At 54.3% G+C, this 14,764-nt stretch overlaps 5 protein-coding genes across 5 annotated transcripts; 2 read left to right on the forward strand and 3 right to left on the reverse strand.

Annotated features, from left to right (window-relative positions):
• Positions 1-1,191: 1,191 nt before the first annotated feature.
• On the reverse strand, positions 1,192-3,007 carry BXZ73DRAFT_59511 (uncharacterized protein; the record flags this gene model as incomplete). The annotated part of the gene is made up of 2 exons (XM_048021686.1): positions 1,192-2,069; positions 2,128-3,007. The coding sequence occupies 2 exons, from the start codon at positions 3,005-3,007 to the stop codon at positions 1,192-1,194; spliced, it is 1,758 nt and encodes a 585-aa protein (XP_047870716.1).
• Positions 3,008-3,958: 951 nt separating this feature from the next.
• Positions 3,959-4,210, reverse strand: BXZ73DRAFT_12715 (uncharacterized protein; the record flags this gene model as incomplete). The annotated part of the gene is made up of 1 exon (XM_048017470.1): positions 3,959-4,210. A coding segment is annotated over one exon (252 nt), but the record flags the coding sequence as incomplete, so codon positions are not given.
• A 3,034-nt stretch (positions 4,211-7,244) lies between these two features.
• Positions 7,245-9,213, reverse strand: BXZ73DRAFT_84123 (uncharacterized protein; the record flags this gene model as incomplete). Its single annotated transcript, XM_048023968.1, has 7 exons — positions 7,245-7,634; positions 7,683-7,763; positions 8,046-8,330; positions 8,385-8,627; positions 8,664-9,041; positions 9,095-9,151; positions 9,205-9,213. The coding sequence occupies 7 exons, from the start codon at positions 9,211-9,213 to the stop codon at positions 7,245-7,247; spliced, it is 1,443 nt and encodes a 480-aa protein (XP_047870718.1).
• Positions 9,214-10,019: 806 nt separating this feature from the next.
• On the forward strand, positions 10,020-11,386 carry BXZ73DRAFT_59519 (WD40-repeat-containing domain protein; the record flags this gene model as incomplete). The annotated part of the gene is made up of 6 exons (XM_048021687.1): positions 10,020-10,292; positions 10,354-10,477; positions 10,536-10,683; positions 10,737-10,793; positions 10,851-11,132; positions 11,245-11,386. The coding sequence occupies 6 exons, from the start codon at positions 10,020-10,022 to the stop codon at positions 11,384-11,386; spliced, it is 1,026 nt and encodes a 341-aa protein (XP_047870719.1).
• A 2,713-nt stretch (positions 11,387-14,099) lies between these two features.
• BXZ73DRAFT_59528 (uncharacterized protein) lies at positions 14,100-14,675 on the forward strand (the record flags this gene model as incomplete). The annotated part of the gene is made up of 1 exon (XM_048021690.1): positions 14,100-14,675. A coding segment is annotated over one exon (576 nt), but the record flags the coding sequence as incomplete, so codon positions are not given.
• Positions 14,676-14,764: the final 89 nt, after the last annotated feature.

Raw genomic sequence — 14,764 nt, forward strand, 5'->3', positions numbered from 1 at the left:
CCGCGATACGGGCGCTTAAGCGCGGGAACAACCTTCCAATATAGTAGCAGGCAGAGAAAAGGCAAAGAAAAGACGAAAAATAATACGTAGGGCGAGTCCAGAGTCCGTTCCACGACAATCTCCCTAGCATTTCCGCGTCCCCGCCATGCTTTGTGTTTGAGTTTCCAAAATGTTGAAAAGAATGTTGTGCGCCGGCAAGCCCGGCCCTGAACATGCCGCAGAACCCGCAATGTTGCCGAGCAGGTCATATGACTTAAACATTTCCGCATCTCGGAAATGTTGCAGCCCGGTTCACATGACCAAGAATGTCTCCCGCTCTTGGAAATGTTGGTGACGACGGTAACTGGCTACTGACATTTCCAAGACGCCCCCATTTGACCCTGTGGGCGTGCTGATGTTGGTGATCAGAACGCACAAAATCAGCCAGCCCGTGGCGTGAGTTCGGTGCATTTCACGACGCTCATGACAATCCAAATGCTACAACAGCTTCACGAGTGCCTACGAAACGATTTACACAGTCAACGACAAGGGCGCCTGGCGTCGGTGCAGGTTCCTGCCGGTGAGCACTGCATGAAAGAAGAATGAGTCAAGAGCATTCGACGATGCGTTTGGTGAGGGAGCTCACCTGCGAACTGTTACCCGGTGTCGGAGCGCGGACTTGGATCTGGAGTGATCCACAGTGTCGCGATTCTGCGCCCTGGGCGCATCGCGGTAGACCGTAATGCGCGCTGGTTGGTCCCGAAACGCGCTGCCATCTCGGTGGGAAGCGTGGTTGCCGTCGGAGAGCCGCAATCGAGTAGCTCCGGCGGCTGGTAGCGGCTGGTAGCTCCAGGGTAGCTACAGGTAGCGCCGGAGGAGCTCCAGGTAGCGCCGGGTAGCTACGCAGCCACCCGCTCGAGTTCCAATGGCTCCAAGACGGTGCATACGGGGCATGCGCCGCATGAGAGTCTCGGCGCAGTAGCTATGAGAAGCCCCGATGGTTTCGAAGCTGCTCATAGCTTGCGTCGGAGCGCCGCGACGCGGCAGACCGTAGCTACGATGAGCTACGCCGCAACTCCGCGTAGCTATCGCATCGGACATTCTACTCACCTATCGCAACGCAATCCACGCGAAGTTGCAGAGTGATTGGGTGAGGGGAGGGTGTCCTCCCACGAATCTTTCTGAAGATCGAGTCTTAGCGCCAACATTGCATCACCGAGATCTAGACAGTACAGAGGCACAACTAGTTCTGCACGAAATAATCAGCGACATATAGGTGGGAAATGCATGTAAGACACATACACGACCAAGGGCCCGCACAACGTTGCATGCTTCAGAAATGTGGTCTGGTTGGTAAAGCAATCTAGCGAAGTGGCATACAATATGTTCTGGTCGAATCAGGATGCTTCGAGAAAAGCGATCATAGACGAGCTTCGTGTTGAGAAGGGGGAACCGGAGGTATGGATCATGGGCGGAGTGTGCTTGGGAAAGGGTGGCATAGAGATCGATGACGATGAAGGGTTCAATGAGATCCTCTTCGTGGTCAGGAGTCGTCCGACGATGCAGAAATATTTGACTGATTTGACCAGGGATCGGAGCGGAGGTGGTGTCGCTAGAGAGAGGATCGCGAACACATACGAATGAGTTCCGTATATTGTCGTCACGGGTACCGTAGGTTATGTTCCCTAGTTCGAGCTTCGGGATAAATATGGCGCGACGATGGAGGCGAGACGATGGGAGATCGCGAGTATCAGGGAAGGCGATGAAGGGAGCGGCTGCTCCATCTGCTGATGCGGATCCACAGTGGTTGAGCAGTTGCATCAGCTCGGCGTAGGTTCCCTCCGGGAGCTGAGTCTCCTTCTTCATAAGGCGATTGAACAGATCTCGAAGCGAGTTCTGTCGAGCGAGCTTCGATGCTGCAGAGACGGTGTCGACAATGCGTGATCCTTGAGTTGTGTCCGGATACATCTGCCGGAAGGCGAATGTGAGATCGTCAAATTCCTCTTCATCGGGCCAGTCCGTAGAGTCGAATATGTGTCGCAGACGAGAGCCTAGACAGAAGAGACGCATGTACGAGAGGGGAATTTCGTCTATAAAGAGACCAAGTCAGTTGAATGGCACAAGCAGATGGTCGCAGTGTTCACATACCAATCTTATTGTTCGTGTTGAGGCGTTGAATGATACCGTTGAAGCGTTCGAAAGGGAACGCCCACCAGCCATGAACTGGTCCAAACAAGAGAAGACAGGTACACAGGTGAAGGGAGAGATGATGGTTGGGGACGAGGTCGTGGTCGAAAATCTCGCGGATGCCACGGAGATACGAGGCCATGTGCGCATCGAACAAGCGCGCACGCTCTGGGCTCATAGAGCGTCTAGACGCCAAATCAACGGCGATTGCGAGATGGACGAAGTTTTCAAGCACCTTAAGCTCCGAGCTAGAAGCAGTGTCGTGCGGCCATATCTTCACCAAGGAAATAACGAGGCTAATGGTGCAGATGGTCCTCCAGTGGTCGGCCTTGAGCTTGCCATGCGATGAGCTGCCGAAGTTGGAGGGAGGACGCTCGAGCCAAGATGGAAGATACGTCCCCTTGATGTCCGACCGAACCTTGCCAATGATGCTCGCCGTAAAGACTTGATGCTTGGATACATCGTAAGCATTATCGGCGATGTGGAAGTTCTCCGTGGCTGTCGAAAGCGGGGGTGGCACCTGGAGAAGATCGACGGCGTCCACATCGTCCGAGGAGTGTCGATTTACCCAGTTTGACAGGGCGGCAGCATAGTGCGCCTTCGTGGTTTCTGTTGGGACTATGCCATTCAGTTGGCAAAAAGCTACCAGGTAGCCCCTGCGCGCCTTGCGTAGTGATGAAAGGGAGCGCGTGCGAAGAGCCTTGACGACGTGATCGATCCACTTCTTCTGGTCCTCCGGCGAATGGGTTGATGGATCCCGCGTCTTCTGGCTATCCTTGACCTCCAAACCCCAGATGTCGCGGAAGTGGTGTCTTACTTCTCCCAGGAACAGGTTGTGCATCGCGTCCACAACGGCATACTGCGTAGGGTCCCAGTATGGTAGGCGTAGCATCTCAGACCATCGGATGCCATGCTTGTCGAAGATGGCATCTCGCACAGCCTTGGTGGGCGCATCCCTCCACTGCGTAGCGATGTTGAGGTGTTCCTGCCAAGTTCGTGTCTTCCAGGTCGCACGATTAAGGCTGTTGAAATCGGACTTGGGCAGTAGGCAGTACGAGCAGGGATACAGCTTCGATGCATGGCCTGCGAAGCCGGCGGTTTTGCGAAGGGCGGGGAGATCACAGATAAGGGGGATGACCGCCGCGTGAATGACACGGCCGAGGGGGAGTAGGGCGGTCGAGCTCAGCTGAAGTCCCGACGTCCAGAGAACAAGGAGGTCATCGATGATGGGTCGAAGGAAGTGGTTTATCTCGTGCGTAGAGGGCTCCTTTGGGCCGGGGATGACTCCGACGAGGCATATGTTCTCCGGGCGGAAGCGTAGGTCTGCGGGAAGGTTCAGGCATACCATGTAGATGGTGCCGATCGACTTTGACTTTCCCGCTTGCTTGTTTCCGCCGGGATTGAACCAGTCGATGTACAAGCCAAAGACGAGGTTTACTGCATCGCCTACTTGCTCGGAGAATAACGCACCATCAGGCCCGCGGAAACGGCGTATTCCTGGAGACTGGAAAATATCGGCCCAGGGAGCTCCCGGAGCAGGGGCTGTCTTGACCCATGAGTCGACAAGTTCTCGCTCCGTTTCAGGGCGCGAGAACAAGGTGGCAATCCAGGAGAAAGGTGACTGGAAAGGATATGGGTGCAAAGGTTGAGCGGAGTGGCCTGTCGGGTGGATTAGCGAGGCACCACAAGGTGTCTGACCCGGCATTTCAGAGTGCGTGCAGGTCGGCGGATAGAGTGAGGGGCTATTGGGGTCATTGGTGCCGTGGGGAGGGTAGGTCATGTTGCACGAAGGGCATGTCGCAAAACGGATGATTGGCGGCTCGATATCGAAAGCGTGCAGCACCGTTCGAATGTCGCGGGGTATAGACGAGAGGAGAGCTCTCTGTTCCGGAGATCTAGAAGCCGTCCGAGGTGTGCCGAGCATGAACGCTCCGACAAGTAGTACTCGGAACGCGGCAAGTACTAGATCGGAGGCGAGACGGTTCAAGCCGGACACGGTGTGGAGAGTACATGTCACCAACAACACCGCGAGTATGCACGGCTGCAGGACGGGACTGGTCCGAGCCGCGCTTCCGCCTGCCGCACGTTCTTATTAGTTGCTGACAGAAAATGCATTGATGATGATGACGCACCGGTGTAGAGAACTGGGACCCCTGGATGGCTTGTCGGAACTCCATATAACCCTGACCTCAGTTTCTCCTGCTCCCAAGCAGCCTTCTCGGCCGTTGCGAATTGGTCCAAACGTGTACAGACACGTTGAATGAGTGTTGCCCGCCGGCTGTCCGCGTCGCGATGACCGATGGGTGGCAAAGCGCGAAGAGTGGCAACGCAGCTCTCCAGGGCGTTGCGACTGCGAATGAACTGATGGTTGTGTTTGTTTCTCGATAAAAGAGAAGCCGGAAGTTCCTCGATAGACGTAGGGGGGTGTGAAAACACCACAATGAGGGTGCTAGGGTTGACGAGATGGACTTCTTGAGAGATTGAGGACTCGATCGAAGAGAGCTGTTGGAGCCGATGCGCTATGCGCTCTTCTTTGCTCTGAAACACATGCCTGAATAAAGAAATTGGAACAATATACGCGCAACTTACCTGAATCTTGAACGTCTCCATATCCACCCTAGCCTCTTCTTCCCCGCCCACTTCTTCATCTTCTTCCCTGCCCACTTCACCATCTTCTTCAACAACGATGTCCATGTCTTCATCCAGAGCACCTCCTGGAGTTTCCTCCTCCTGGAGGTCCTAGTCGATCTTGAGTGCTGCAAAGGGAAACTTGACTGTGGAACACACCTCGTCGCGCGGACGGACAGCTAAAGATGGCGACCTTGGTGCTCCTCCCGTGTGATCCACAATCGAGTCAAGTAAGGCGTCGTGCATTTGGTAGTCCTCTTGAGCTTGCCTGAGTATGTCGTCCGTACGATGCCGCTTCCATAACGCAGACCGGTGCCAAAGTCCGGACTGTTCGTCGCCGTGGTCGTCATAATGATGTTGCAGTCGACAGATAGAGCATAGGCAGAGTTTCAACTTTTGGCCCATCTGAGATGGTGGTGGCAGAGAGGACGGAGTGGCATGGTTGCAGAAGCGTCAATGAGAGGAAGGGTCAAGGGCGCTGCCTGGCGTGCTGGTTGAAATCGTCATTCTCACTGTTTTAGACAATCACTAAAAAATTAACACACCACGAGTGCCTGAACAGTTTTTTTAATGATACCCGTGTATACGGCGGTACAGATTACGACAGAGACTACTATAACTTGGTAGTGGGGACGATCAAGAGGCTAGCTAGGAGAGTACACATAATCTACAGATGACTCGGCGGGTTAAAAAATACAGGTCTGCGTCGACATGTTCGGAATGCGGTTCCACCTCCCGGGGCCGTCACGAACCCAATGGCTCACAGTTTGTCCGTCACTCCCGCTTCTCTGGCAGAGCCGTACGCATACAAGAGATGGGTGGGCGACCGAACGCGAAGTGGTCCCTTCAGCCCATCCCGCGACCACGTTCTCTTCCGTGCGGCTAGCTCTGACAACACTTAGAGAAGTGTCCAGTTCGAAGAGCCACAGCTTAGGGAGCCGTGCCAGACCGTCATGCCAGCTCTGGAGATCCTTCCAGGCCCGACGCGCTTGCTGCCACAGACGAATCAGCGAAGTTCAGAGCGCCCACGTCCAGATGGGTGGACTTACGAATGGCTCGCGCATCTTCTCGATCATTTTAAGTTTGAGCAAGCGCGGCATGTGAGCCCCGACACGGATGAGAGCGTCGTAATCGGTGGAGTAGAAGTCGAGCGTCAGGGTAGTGACGTGAGAGTGTGAGAGGGCCGCAATCGCGGCATAGAAGGTGGATGAGAGCCGAGTCAGCCGTACTCTTGCAGCGCCAACGTCAGTGCCGGCAACGGCGGCAAGACAGCGCGCGGGACACTGCAGCCGTGTAACGGCGGAAAGGTCGATGTCGCGTAGTGGGCACGCCACCGGCCGACCACAGGCTTCCAGAAGGAGTGTCGTTATGGTGGGGTTCTGGGAGAGGAATTGGCGGAGCGCCGAATGACGCAAGTTGGTCGTGAACCGTCGGAGACGAGGAAACACGAGGTTGTTGAAGAGTGTCGGGGGCGATGAGAGGGGGAGATGGAGGGAGAGGCTTTCCAGATTCATGCAAGCGCGAATGGAGTCTCGAAGGAGTTGAGCAGGATATCCGGTCTCCAGGGAGAGCCTGCAAGTGAATTCCTTGACGGACAGAGCGAGGGTGGCGCGGTGATTGGCCGCCTGCACAAACGCCTCCAGGGCATCACATGTGCGAAGATTGACATGGGTCTAGGGGGTTGAAGGTGGTTAGCTCCGGAAGTTTGAGCGAGATGACAGCTTACCTGAACAAGCCGTTCCTGCGCCGCCTGAGAAATGGGCAGACAGTTTCAGTGGCGGTGTTCGCCGATATGTATTTCGATCGATGACTCTCACCAGTCGGAGGGCCGCTTGGCCATTGAAGCGAGTTGGGGAGCTGGAGCTGCTCATAACGACCAGAGTGAGAGGCAGAGAGGGAGAAGCGAAGAATGCTGAGCTCGAGGTGGTATCGGTAAGAAAAAATGTCAGAGGAGCGCCAGCGTCTACGTTTTCTGCACGCTTGGCCGCTTGAATGCTCTTTCTTCTTGCGTCGCCTGCTTGCACCTGCATCTCCTTTCAACTCTTCTCCGCCAAAAATCTTGGCCCCTTTCCATCCCACGTCTTATCTGCTGCATGGATTCCGATGACGCTAAGTGAAGAGCATGCACACAAGTCCGTATACTGTTATCTGATGCCTCTTCAAGTTCGCAGACGGAGAAACCTTCGTTCCACCAAGTAAGCATTGAGATCGATGCTATTGAAGGGTTCTACCATGTGACCAAAAATCGGCGGATGGCTGCATTGGAAAAGCGGTCGGTAAGTGCTTGTATTGTCCTCCTGCGCATCGCTATTCAAGAGCGGCGGCTATCGCAGATAACCCTGCGGGTTCAAAGTCTAGAAGAGGATGCTTCGCATCTTAGAAAGGATTCTATCGCGCATCTGGTAGCTCTCAAACAGATGGTTGGCCAGGTGAAAGGCAAGGAAGGTCGTTTATAATGCTGCGGCGCTCAAGTTGATCCCGACGGCATCACAGATGCCATGCACAACTCGGACAGGAATGCCGCAGCAACTTCGGAGATCGAACACATAGCAACGTTGCGGGATGGCCAGGCGGGCATCGAGCTGGACATGTCGGCTCTGAAGTCTCAGTGTGCAGCTGATCGAAGTAAGCTCGTTCAGATCGCGGCGGAGCTCGAAGGGCTGCGCGGAGCATGCGACGATGTCGCCGGGAAGCTGCACGGACTTGGACAAGACCTGATTTCCCTTCATGACTGCTACGAGTCCCTTGCGAAAGCCTTGATCACTCCGCCGGAAGCCGACCTCCCTAGCGAGTGGTTCGCCCCGAAACTCGCGTCTTTGAAGCGGCGTTACGCAGATATGCTGTTGAGCGGAACAAAGGCAGGCCGATCTACGTCATCAAGCACATACCGTTATCTGACTACCTTCCAGGCCACCTTCAAGCACTTGGCTCTGTTGATGACCAGAGTCCTCGATACTTTCTACACAGATCTACTCGGCGCATTAGAGCTATTGACATTCATCTTCCTTACGATATCGATTACACTCGTACTTGATGTAGTGCGTAACGCAGCTATGGGAGAGCCAATGGACGTCGGCGTTGAAGGCGCAACGGAGAGAGACGAGTATCCTGTATGGGCTGCAATTGGCACGTAGAAGGGTTACATCGAGCACTACATCAGTTCAAGGCATCCCGTCGATCACTACATCGTTCACGGCGCATGGATCGAGCTCTACATCATTCCTAATCCAATCTAGCAACTTTCCACGCACGCGCTGCCACGTCGACAACACCCCAGGGGGAAAGCCAGACTGCGCGGAGTACGCCAATTGGATGCGACGAAGCGTAGGGTGGGGAAGCCCAGGAGGATTCAATGTGATCCACCCGTCAATCGTTCCCCACTCCCCGTCGATGTCGCCGAGGTCGCCAGAGAACAGCGGACAAGTAACGTACAGGGATAGGTGTTCAAGGCACTGCAGACTGCGCAGCAGCTGACGCCAATCCGCAACGTCACTCCACGGCCGTCTGACCATGACGCGGTCTCGAAGAGTCCGACCCTGTGATAGTCACAGAGTAAGAAACAAGGCATTAAACACAACGAATGCACTCACAGGTATCCCAGTCGTTTCCGTTATAGTAAGGTCGGAAACATTGGGGAAGACACGAGATATCGCCCGCATCAGTGGCACATCTCCGGGTGTCGTCTGGACGATCAAGCGTCGGAGGTGAGGGAATAGTGTCTGGCGAATGACGGTATTCTTCAAAATTTGCTCCAGACTGTCGGACATGCAGTCCCCGACGTGGTTAACGTCCACGGAAAGGGTGTGGAGGCCAAGGAAGGGAACGCGGAGTTGCTGAAGATGATGAACGGGACATAACAAGCAATGCACATTGAGGATCGGCGAGACGGCGTAAGGTTCATAGGGAATGGTGGGCTGGCACATAAGAGCGATCGTGTCGATGCGGGGATGCAAAGACAAGAACTTGGAGATGGTGGAGAACTGCAAGTTGGTGGAAAACTTGGTGAGGCTGCGAAGGAACACGCGGTTGAAAGCGCCCTGGGCGATAGCGAGCGGGAGAGTGATGCAGAGATCTTCAACCTCCGGGAGAAGCTGAAGAAGACGACATATCTGCGCTGCAGATGTAGGTGCGCCTTCGTCCAGGCCGATATCGACTTGACAATAACGGGGCCTAAGGTAGTCGGGGGCAACGGACACCAAGGCGAGGGCTTCCTCAACTTCGTTTGGTGTACGGATAATCAGAATACTCTGACATGACGTTAGCATGAGACAGGGCGAATTATTGGCACCGGACGACTTACCTGGTGTATCTGTGCCAAGATGAGCGCGTTCCCCGTGTTATTTGTAGCGTTCTCTGACTGCAGAGTTGTCAATGGAGAGAAAGGTAGTAGAAGTTAGGATGAACACTCACCTCCGACATGGCTGACGAGATATAACGGTGCCATCTCGAGACGGGACCCGCCGGCTTTATAGGGCGAGGGCCGCGAAATGGGAGCTTTGTTCGCCCACGACGCCGCTGATCGCGTAAAGGCAGGGGTGACGAAGCACGTTAAGCTTTGGCGCGGAAAGCAACGAAGCAACGAAGCAACTTACCGAAAGCCCGTGGAGTGCTAACTGCCACCTACTGAAGCCCTCGGGCTCTATCGCCACCGAAAGCGATGCGCGAACGAGTACTTGTGGATACGTTATGCCGTCCCAGCAGATAATTTTGTTGTGGCCAAATTAAGTCAAACTTGCGTGAGTATTGTGAGATCCGCGCGCAGGAATGATGTGCACACGTTAGACTCACCGGCAGACAGGTGTTGATTCCGACAAGTCTGAGGGAGGGCTCCGTGCGCCTGCGTGCGCGCTGACTCGCAGGCCTTTTTGCGCCGCACAAGCGCGCACACCCCGCCTGCTCGTGTACTCTCGCGGCTTTCTTCGGACTTCAGGCCTTCAAGGCCTCAGACCCCGACCTCCATGGCCTCCCCTCGCGCACAAGGGATAACCCTCCTCCCTGTTCCCGTTCACGCATCAACACGTAGCTAGACCTCGGAGGTATTTGAGCTTTGTGTTTTTGGTACGTTCCAAATGCCTTCTTTACAGCTGATGGTTGTTTGACCTTTCGCGTTTGGACAACGCACACCCCGTCCGCTTGGCTCCTCTCATATGCCGTCTGCCCAACTTGAATTGTTCCACACCTCACTTCTCTCCTCACGCATCCTATCATCAAAAACCACCTATCCCATGCCCTTGCTGTATCAACCGCTGCTTCGTATGGCACACCCAGAGGGCCATTCGGATGCAGTCATCGCTGTAACGTTCAGCCAAAATGGAGACCTTGTGGCGTCCGGAGGGCTGGATGGACGAGTTTGTGTTTGGAGCGTTGCAGACGGTACTTTGAGGTATGTTTTTTCAGGGAAAAGCGCTATCCTCTCGTTGCTGTGGCTCGATACCTCCAACGATCAAATGGTCTGCGGCATGGAAAATGGTACCATCGCCTTTCTTTCCATCACATCGGTACGTGTTTCCCGCTCGCCTTGTGCGTATCATATGGACGACTGACAACTCAATTCAATAGACTATCATCAAGTTGGACGGTTTTTGGGCGCACGACTATCCCGTGGAACGACTTGCTGTCAAGGGCAACTGTATGGCATCGGGAGCTCATGAACAAGTCAAGATCTGGTCTCGCGTTGGTGCACGTTAGTGAATTCCTCCATTTCGCTGAATACACATTTATTAACATACATGCGGACTCAGACTCATGGGATGAGAAGGCTTTGCTTGACCCCCCACCTCGCAGTGCGTGCACAACAAACCAGGACGTTATAGTGACCAGTCTCCACTGGACAAGCAGCTTTGATTCTCCCTCCCTCCTCCTGGTCACGTACATGAGTCACGGCATCGTGTGAGTTATATCGAGTTCATGTGGTTCTCGACCCAGCTGATAGTAACATCTAGGCTCTTTGATGGGAGGACGGGCTCTCGTCTCCATATGATGCCTGTACCCGGTCTTATGTGCGTGTTGTTGCCGCCACTTACACGATTTTCAATCACTGACTTCTTATTTGATAGCGCCGATGCCCATCTCAGCCCTGATCACACTTTACTCGCGGTCTCTAATCTTCTCAACGGGTTTGAGCTGTTTCTCGTGGACAAACCGGGTGAAATTGAGCCGCTGTTCTCAGTCAACCAGGATGTTAGTGCTCGTCGACCGCTGCCTGTGCGTTTTCTGCACAAAGGTACCGCCTTTCTCGGTGGTACATCGCAAGGCAAAATCAACATCTGGAGTGTTTATACTCGCCTAAAGCAGACCCTTTCGCTCCCCGGTAAGCATACAGGCTCACGGTATCCCGCGTTCAAGTGATTTATGCTTGTTGCAGAGACTGGATCTGTGCTCGCGATCGATGTGTGTATATGTCTACGTTGAGATCGTTATAAACCACTGACGGCCACTACCTCTCTAGAGCCATTATGACAATTCCACAGATTCCTTTGTTATCGTCACTGGGCTGTTTCGGCTCGGAGTACCGTGTCCTATCATACTATGGAAGGCTCAGGAGGCTCGTACGTCCGCGTTCCACTTGCAATTCATCTTGACGCTCACTTGATTTACAGGTTCAGATGGACCTTTGATACCGAGATATCGTAGCGCGAGCGGATCCTTTTCCGCGGTGATGTCTCAGGTAAGATCTACACTATTCAGAATACTTCGTCTATTCATCGTGCGCTGCCCAGATATCCACTGTGGGTCGTTGGATGGCCACTTTCGTGTTCGTGTACACTGCTTTACGAGTCGTCTGGCATGAATATGGGCACTGTTTTGATACTGTGTTGTAATTGTTTCTATGCAGTTGTCTTTGTGATTCGGACATAGAGTTTTGTGGTGAATGGCCGCCGACAGCTTACACTATGAATTGGCGCTTATGCACGTGTCTCTACCACCACCTGCGTCTCTACTACCTGCGTCTCTACCACCACCTTTTTTCTGCGTCCATGCTATCGCTTCCACCCGAGTCTCACTGGCATATTATCCCCCAGTTATGCCTCTCCCTGGCAGCCTGCTTGCTTATCCACACCCTCTATTGGTACATGAAGGGTCCTCAGTCTCAGCCGGTAATGAACCACGCTTTCTCTGCCGCCACTCGAGTCCAAAGTCGCGAACCAACTGTGCTCCAATTTTCTGCTCGAGTCCCTCCTGGACGTGGGGCAGCTCCCACAGTGTTCAACGTCCACCGTGCCAAGCAGGACGCACCAGCGTAAGCACTCGTTGTTTCTATCTCTGTTGCCCCTCCTGATTGCCACACACCAACAGTGTCAAAGCGGAGCCTCTCTCGGTCCCTCGCGTTGAGGTCGATGAAGACAATTCCGACCCCGACGAGGTGTCGGAACTGCCCCGGTCAAGAAACCTTCTCGCAGCATACTTCGACGCACCCAGTCCATCCTTTCCTCAGCCTCCGGTCTCTCGGACGAGCCCCCCATCAGTCCGCTTCTGCCTCGGCCGCTCGCAGCGAAGACCTCCCGGCGCCCCAAGCGAATCCCAGCACCCGTAGGCGTCGTACATCTCGGTCCAGGTCTAGAGCGCCGTCGGCGACGGCTCCAGAGGTTGTGCCTGAGGCGCAGGATGGAGTTGGGACCGCAATCAAGGTGTGTTGCTACTACTTTGCTGGAGTGAATAGATTTTAACGCTCTGCTGCAGCTGCAGCAGCACAAGCATGCTATTCGCGGCAGCGAGGAGTCCAACGGTGGCGAGAAGCTGTATAACTGTTGGTTCGAACTCGTTTCACCATCCCGCCGTTCTGAGCCACCGCCACTTCTACCGAGCTGTGGCTTACAAGATGGAGACATTTTTATGCACAAGTATGGGACCACAGTCCAATTGTGGCATAGATCGAAGGGTGAAGATGGGGAGGAAAAGTGGAAGTCCGTCCAGATTGGCTTTCAGCGCGAGGATGGCAGGTATCTTACATTGACGCCCACCTTGAAGACTCCGTCTTGGGTTGGTGATCAATGGAGGGGAAAGCGGAAGATTGGGAGTGCGTCTTTATGCTTCGCATGTCCTACAGGTCGCTGTGCTCACGTTTAACGTTTGCAGAGTCACAGGTGGCAGAAGATAACTGATATTGGGGTGTCCGATGTCGTCTGTCAAACATGCGCCGAGACTTCACGTACGTCTGGAAATCGTTCGTCCAGTGCGCGTGGGGTGTTTCGCACCTGCAACGTTCGCCTGCGTTGGGAAGGGCCCGTTATGCATCTGACATATCCCTGGAGCAACAGTAGTTAGCCCTGCGCTGACCATTCCTCCCTCGCTACATCCAAGGCTGTATCTCATATACGTTACGCCAGTCTTTGCATACGTCTAAATATTTTGTAGCCATTTAGCTAGTCTCAACGATTCAATCAGTGATTCCTGTCCACGGACTCGCTGATCATGGCCTGCACGTCTGATTAGGTAAGCATTCCGAGGACAAAGACCTCCAGCCTGCATTCGCCCACGCGCTGCACCTCTCTTCTCGCGTTTATACCATACTCCACCCCTACATTCCTCAAACCCCGGTCAGTTCTCTTCGTTCTCATGTAGTGTGCGCACACTGACTTTGGGGTATAGCAGTTTAATCTTGTCATCTAGAATTATGGCTCACCAAGAGAGCCCTAGTCGATACTCGTCTTCGAGATTCCTGTTGCGAGAAGATTCCATGACGCAAAATTATGCACGATCAGGTACGTGACCAGTATATCTAGTGCATCAGGGCCATTCACTGAGGTCGCTGCCTAGTTCCCGACGCCAAGGTTCGATTTCAACTGGATTCGCATCCACCGCCACCACTCTTGACAGTGGCGGGATCTAGCAGAGTCACCCAGACGCCACCACGGAGCTACACCACCCTTCCACTCATAGTTTCCATCCTTCTCATCGGGCTTGCTATCTCCGTCCAACTCTCCATAACATGTTCCGATCCGAATGTCGCCCACTCGTCCACCATAGGTTTCCTGTGCACGCCGCCATCCATTCCCGCCACCGTCTCTCTCCACCCCACACTCAAAGCGGAGATAGAGGCCCTCATTGCCGAAGCCTTGATACACCACTGTCCTGTTCACCAATACGGTTCTACACCCTCGCTGCCGTTCTCCGCTCCCGAGTCCCCCCCGCCCGAGTCCCCACCGCCCGAGTCCCCACCGCCCGAGTCCCCACCGCCCGAGTCCCCATCGCCTGAGTCCCCACCGCCCCCACCGCCTTCACCGCCTTCACCACCCGGTCCACCGCCTCCACCGCCTCCTTCACACCCAGAGGTGACACGCACGGCTGCATCATCGTCGATTGAAGAGTACGGACAGTCAGCAAGCGGAGGGATGGTTGTACGGCAAGTTACGTCGTTGTCTCCAGCGCTTTCTTTGTGGCAATCTCCATCAAGACACGATCCCAACCTCGTACTCGATGGCACCTCTAGTATTTGGTCCCCCGCATCACTCCCCGCGCAACTCGGTGTGCGTACGTCACGCATGATCCGAGTCTCTCATGTGGTCATCCAACCGTCGGCGAACCGCCACGAGATGGCGGGGGCAGAGACACGGTCTTGTGCTCCTAGGAACATCAAGCTTTGGGGCATTGTTGATGGGAAACACAACAGAGAAAGGTTCGAGCTTTTACACACTCTCGCGCACCCCTTGCCCCGTCCGAGTATACATAGAAACTATCTCTGGGCTTTACTCGGTACGTTCGTTTACGACGTCCATAACACCGCTCATAGCCAGAGGTTCTATGTTCTGGAGGAGATAGCTAATTCAGATATGACGTTCGGTATATTTGCACTAGAGATCATTGACAACTGGGGAGTACGCCCTAGTCATACCTGTTTGCAGAGTTTCGCAATATACGGCGCTCCTGAGACTATTGAGTAGCTATTAATCCCTTGCTAATAGACATTTTGTTACTTCCACGTGATGATGGAGCAGCCGAAGTGTGCGAGTGGCCGAATCCAGCCCTTTGC

The sequence above is a fragment of the Epithele typhae genome (genome assembly GCF_022376455.1).
Source record: "Epithele typhae strain CBS 203.58 chromosome Unknown BXZ73scaffold_270, whole genome shotgun sequence".
Classification (NCBI taxonomy): Eukaryota; Fungi; Basidiomycota; class Agaricomycetes; order Polyporales; family Epitheliaceae; genus Epithele; species Epithele typhae.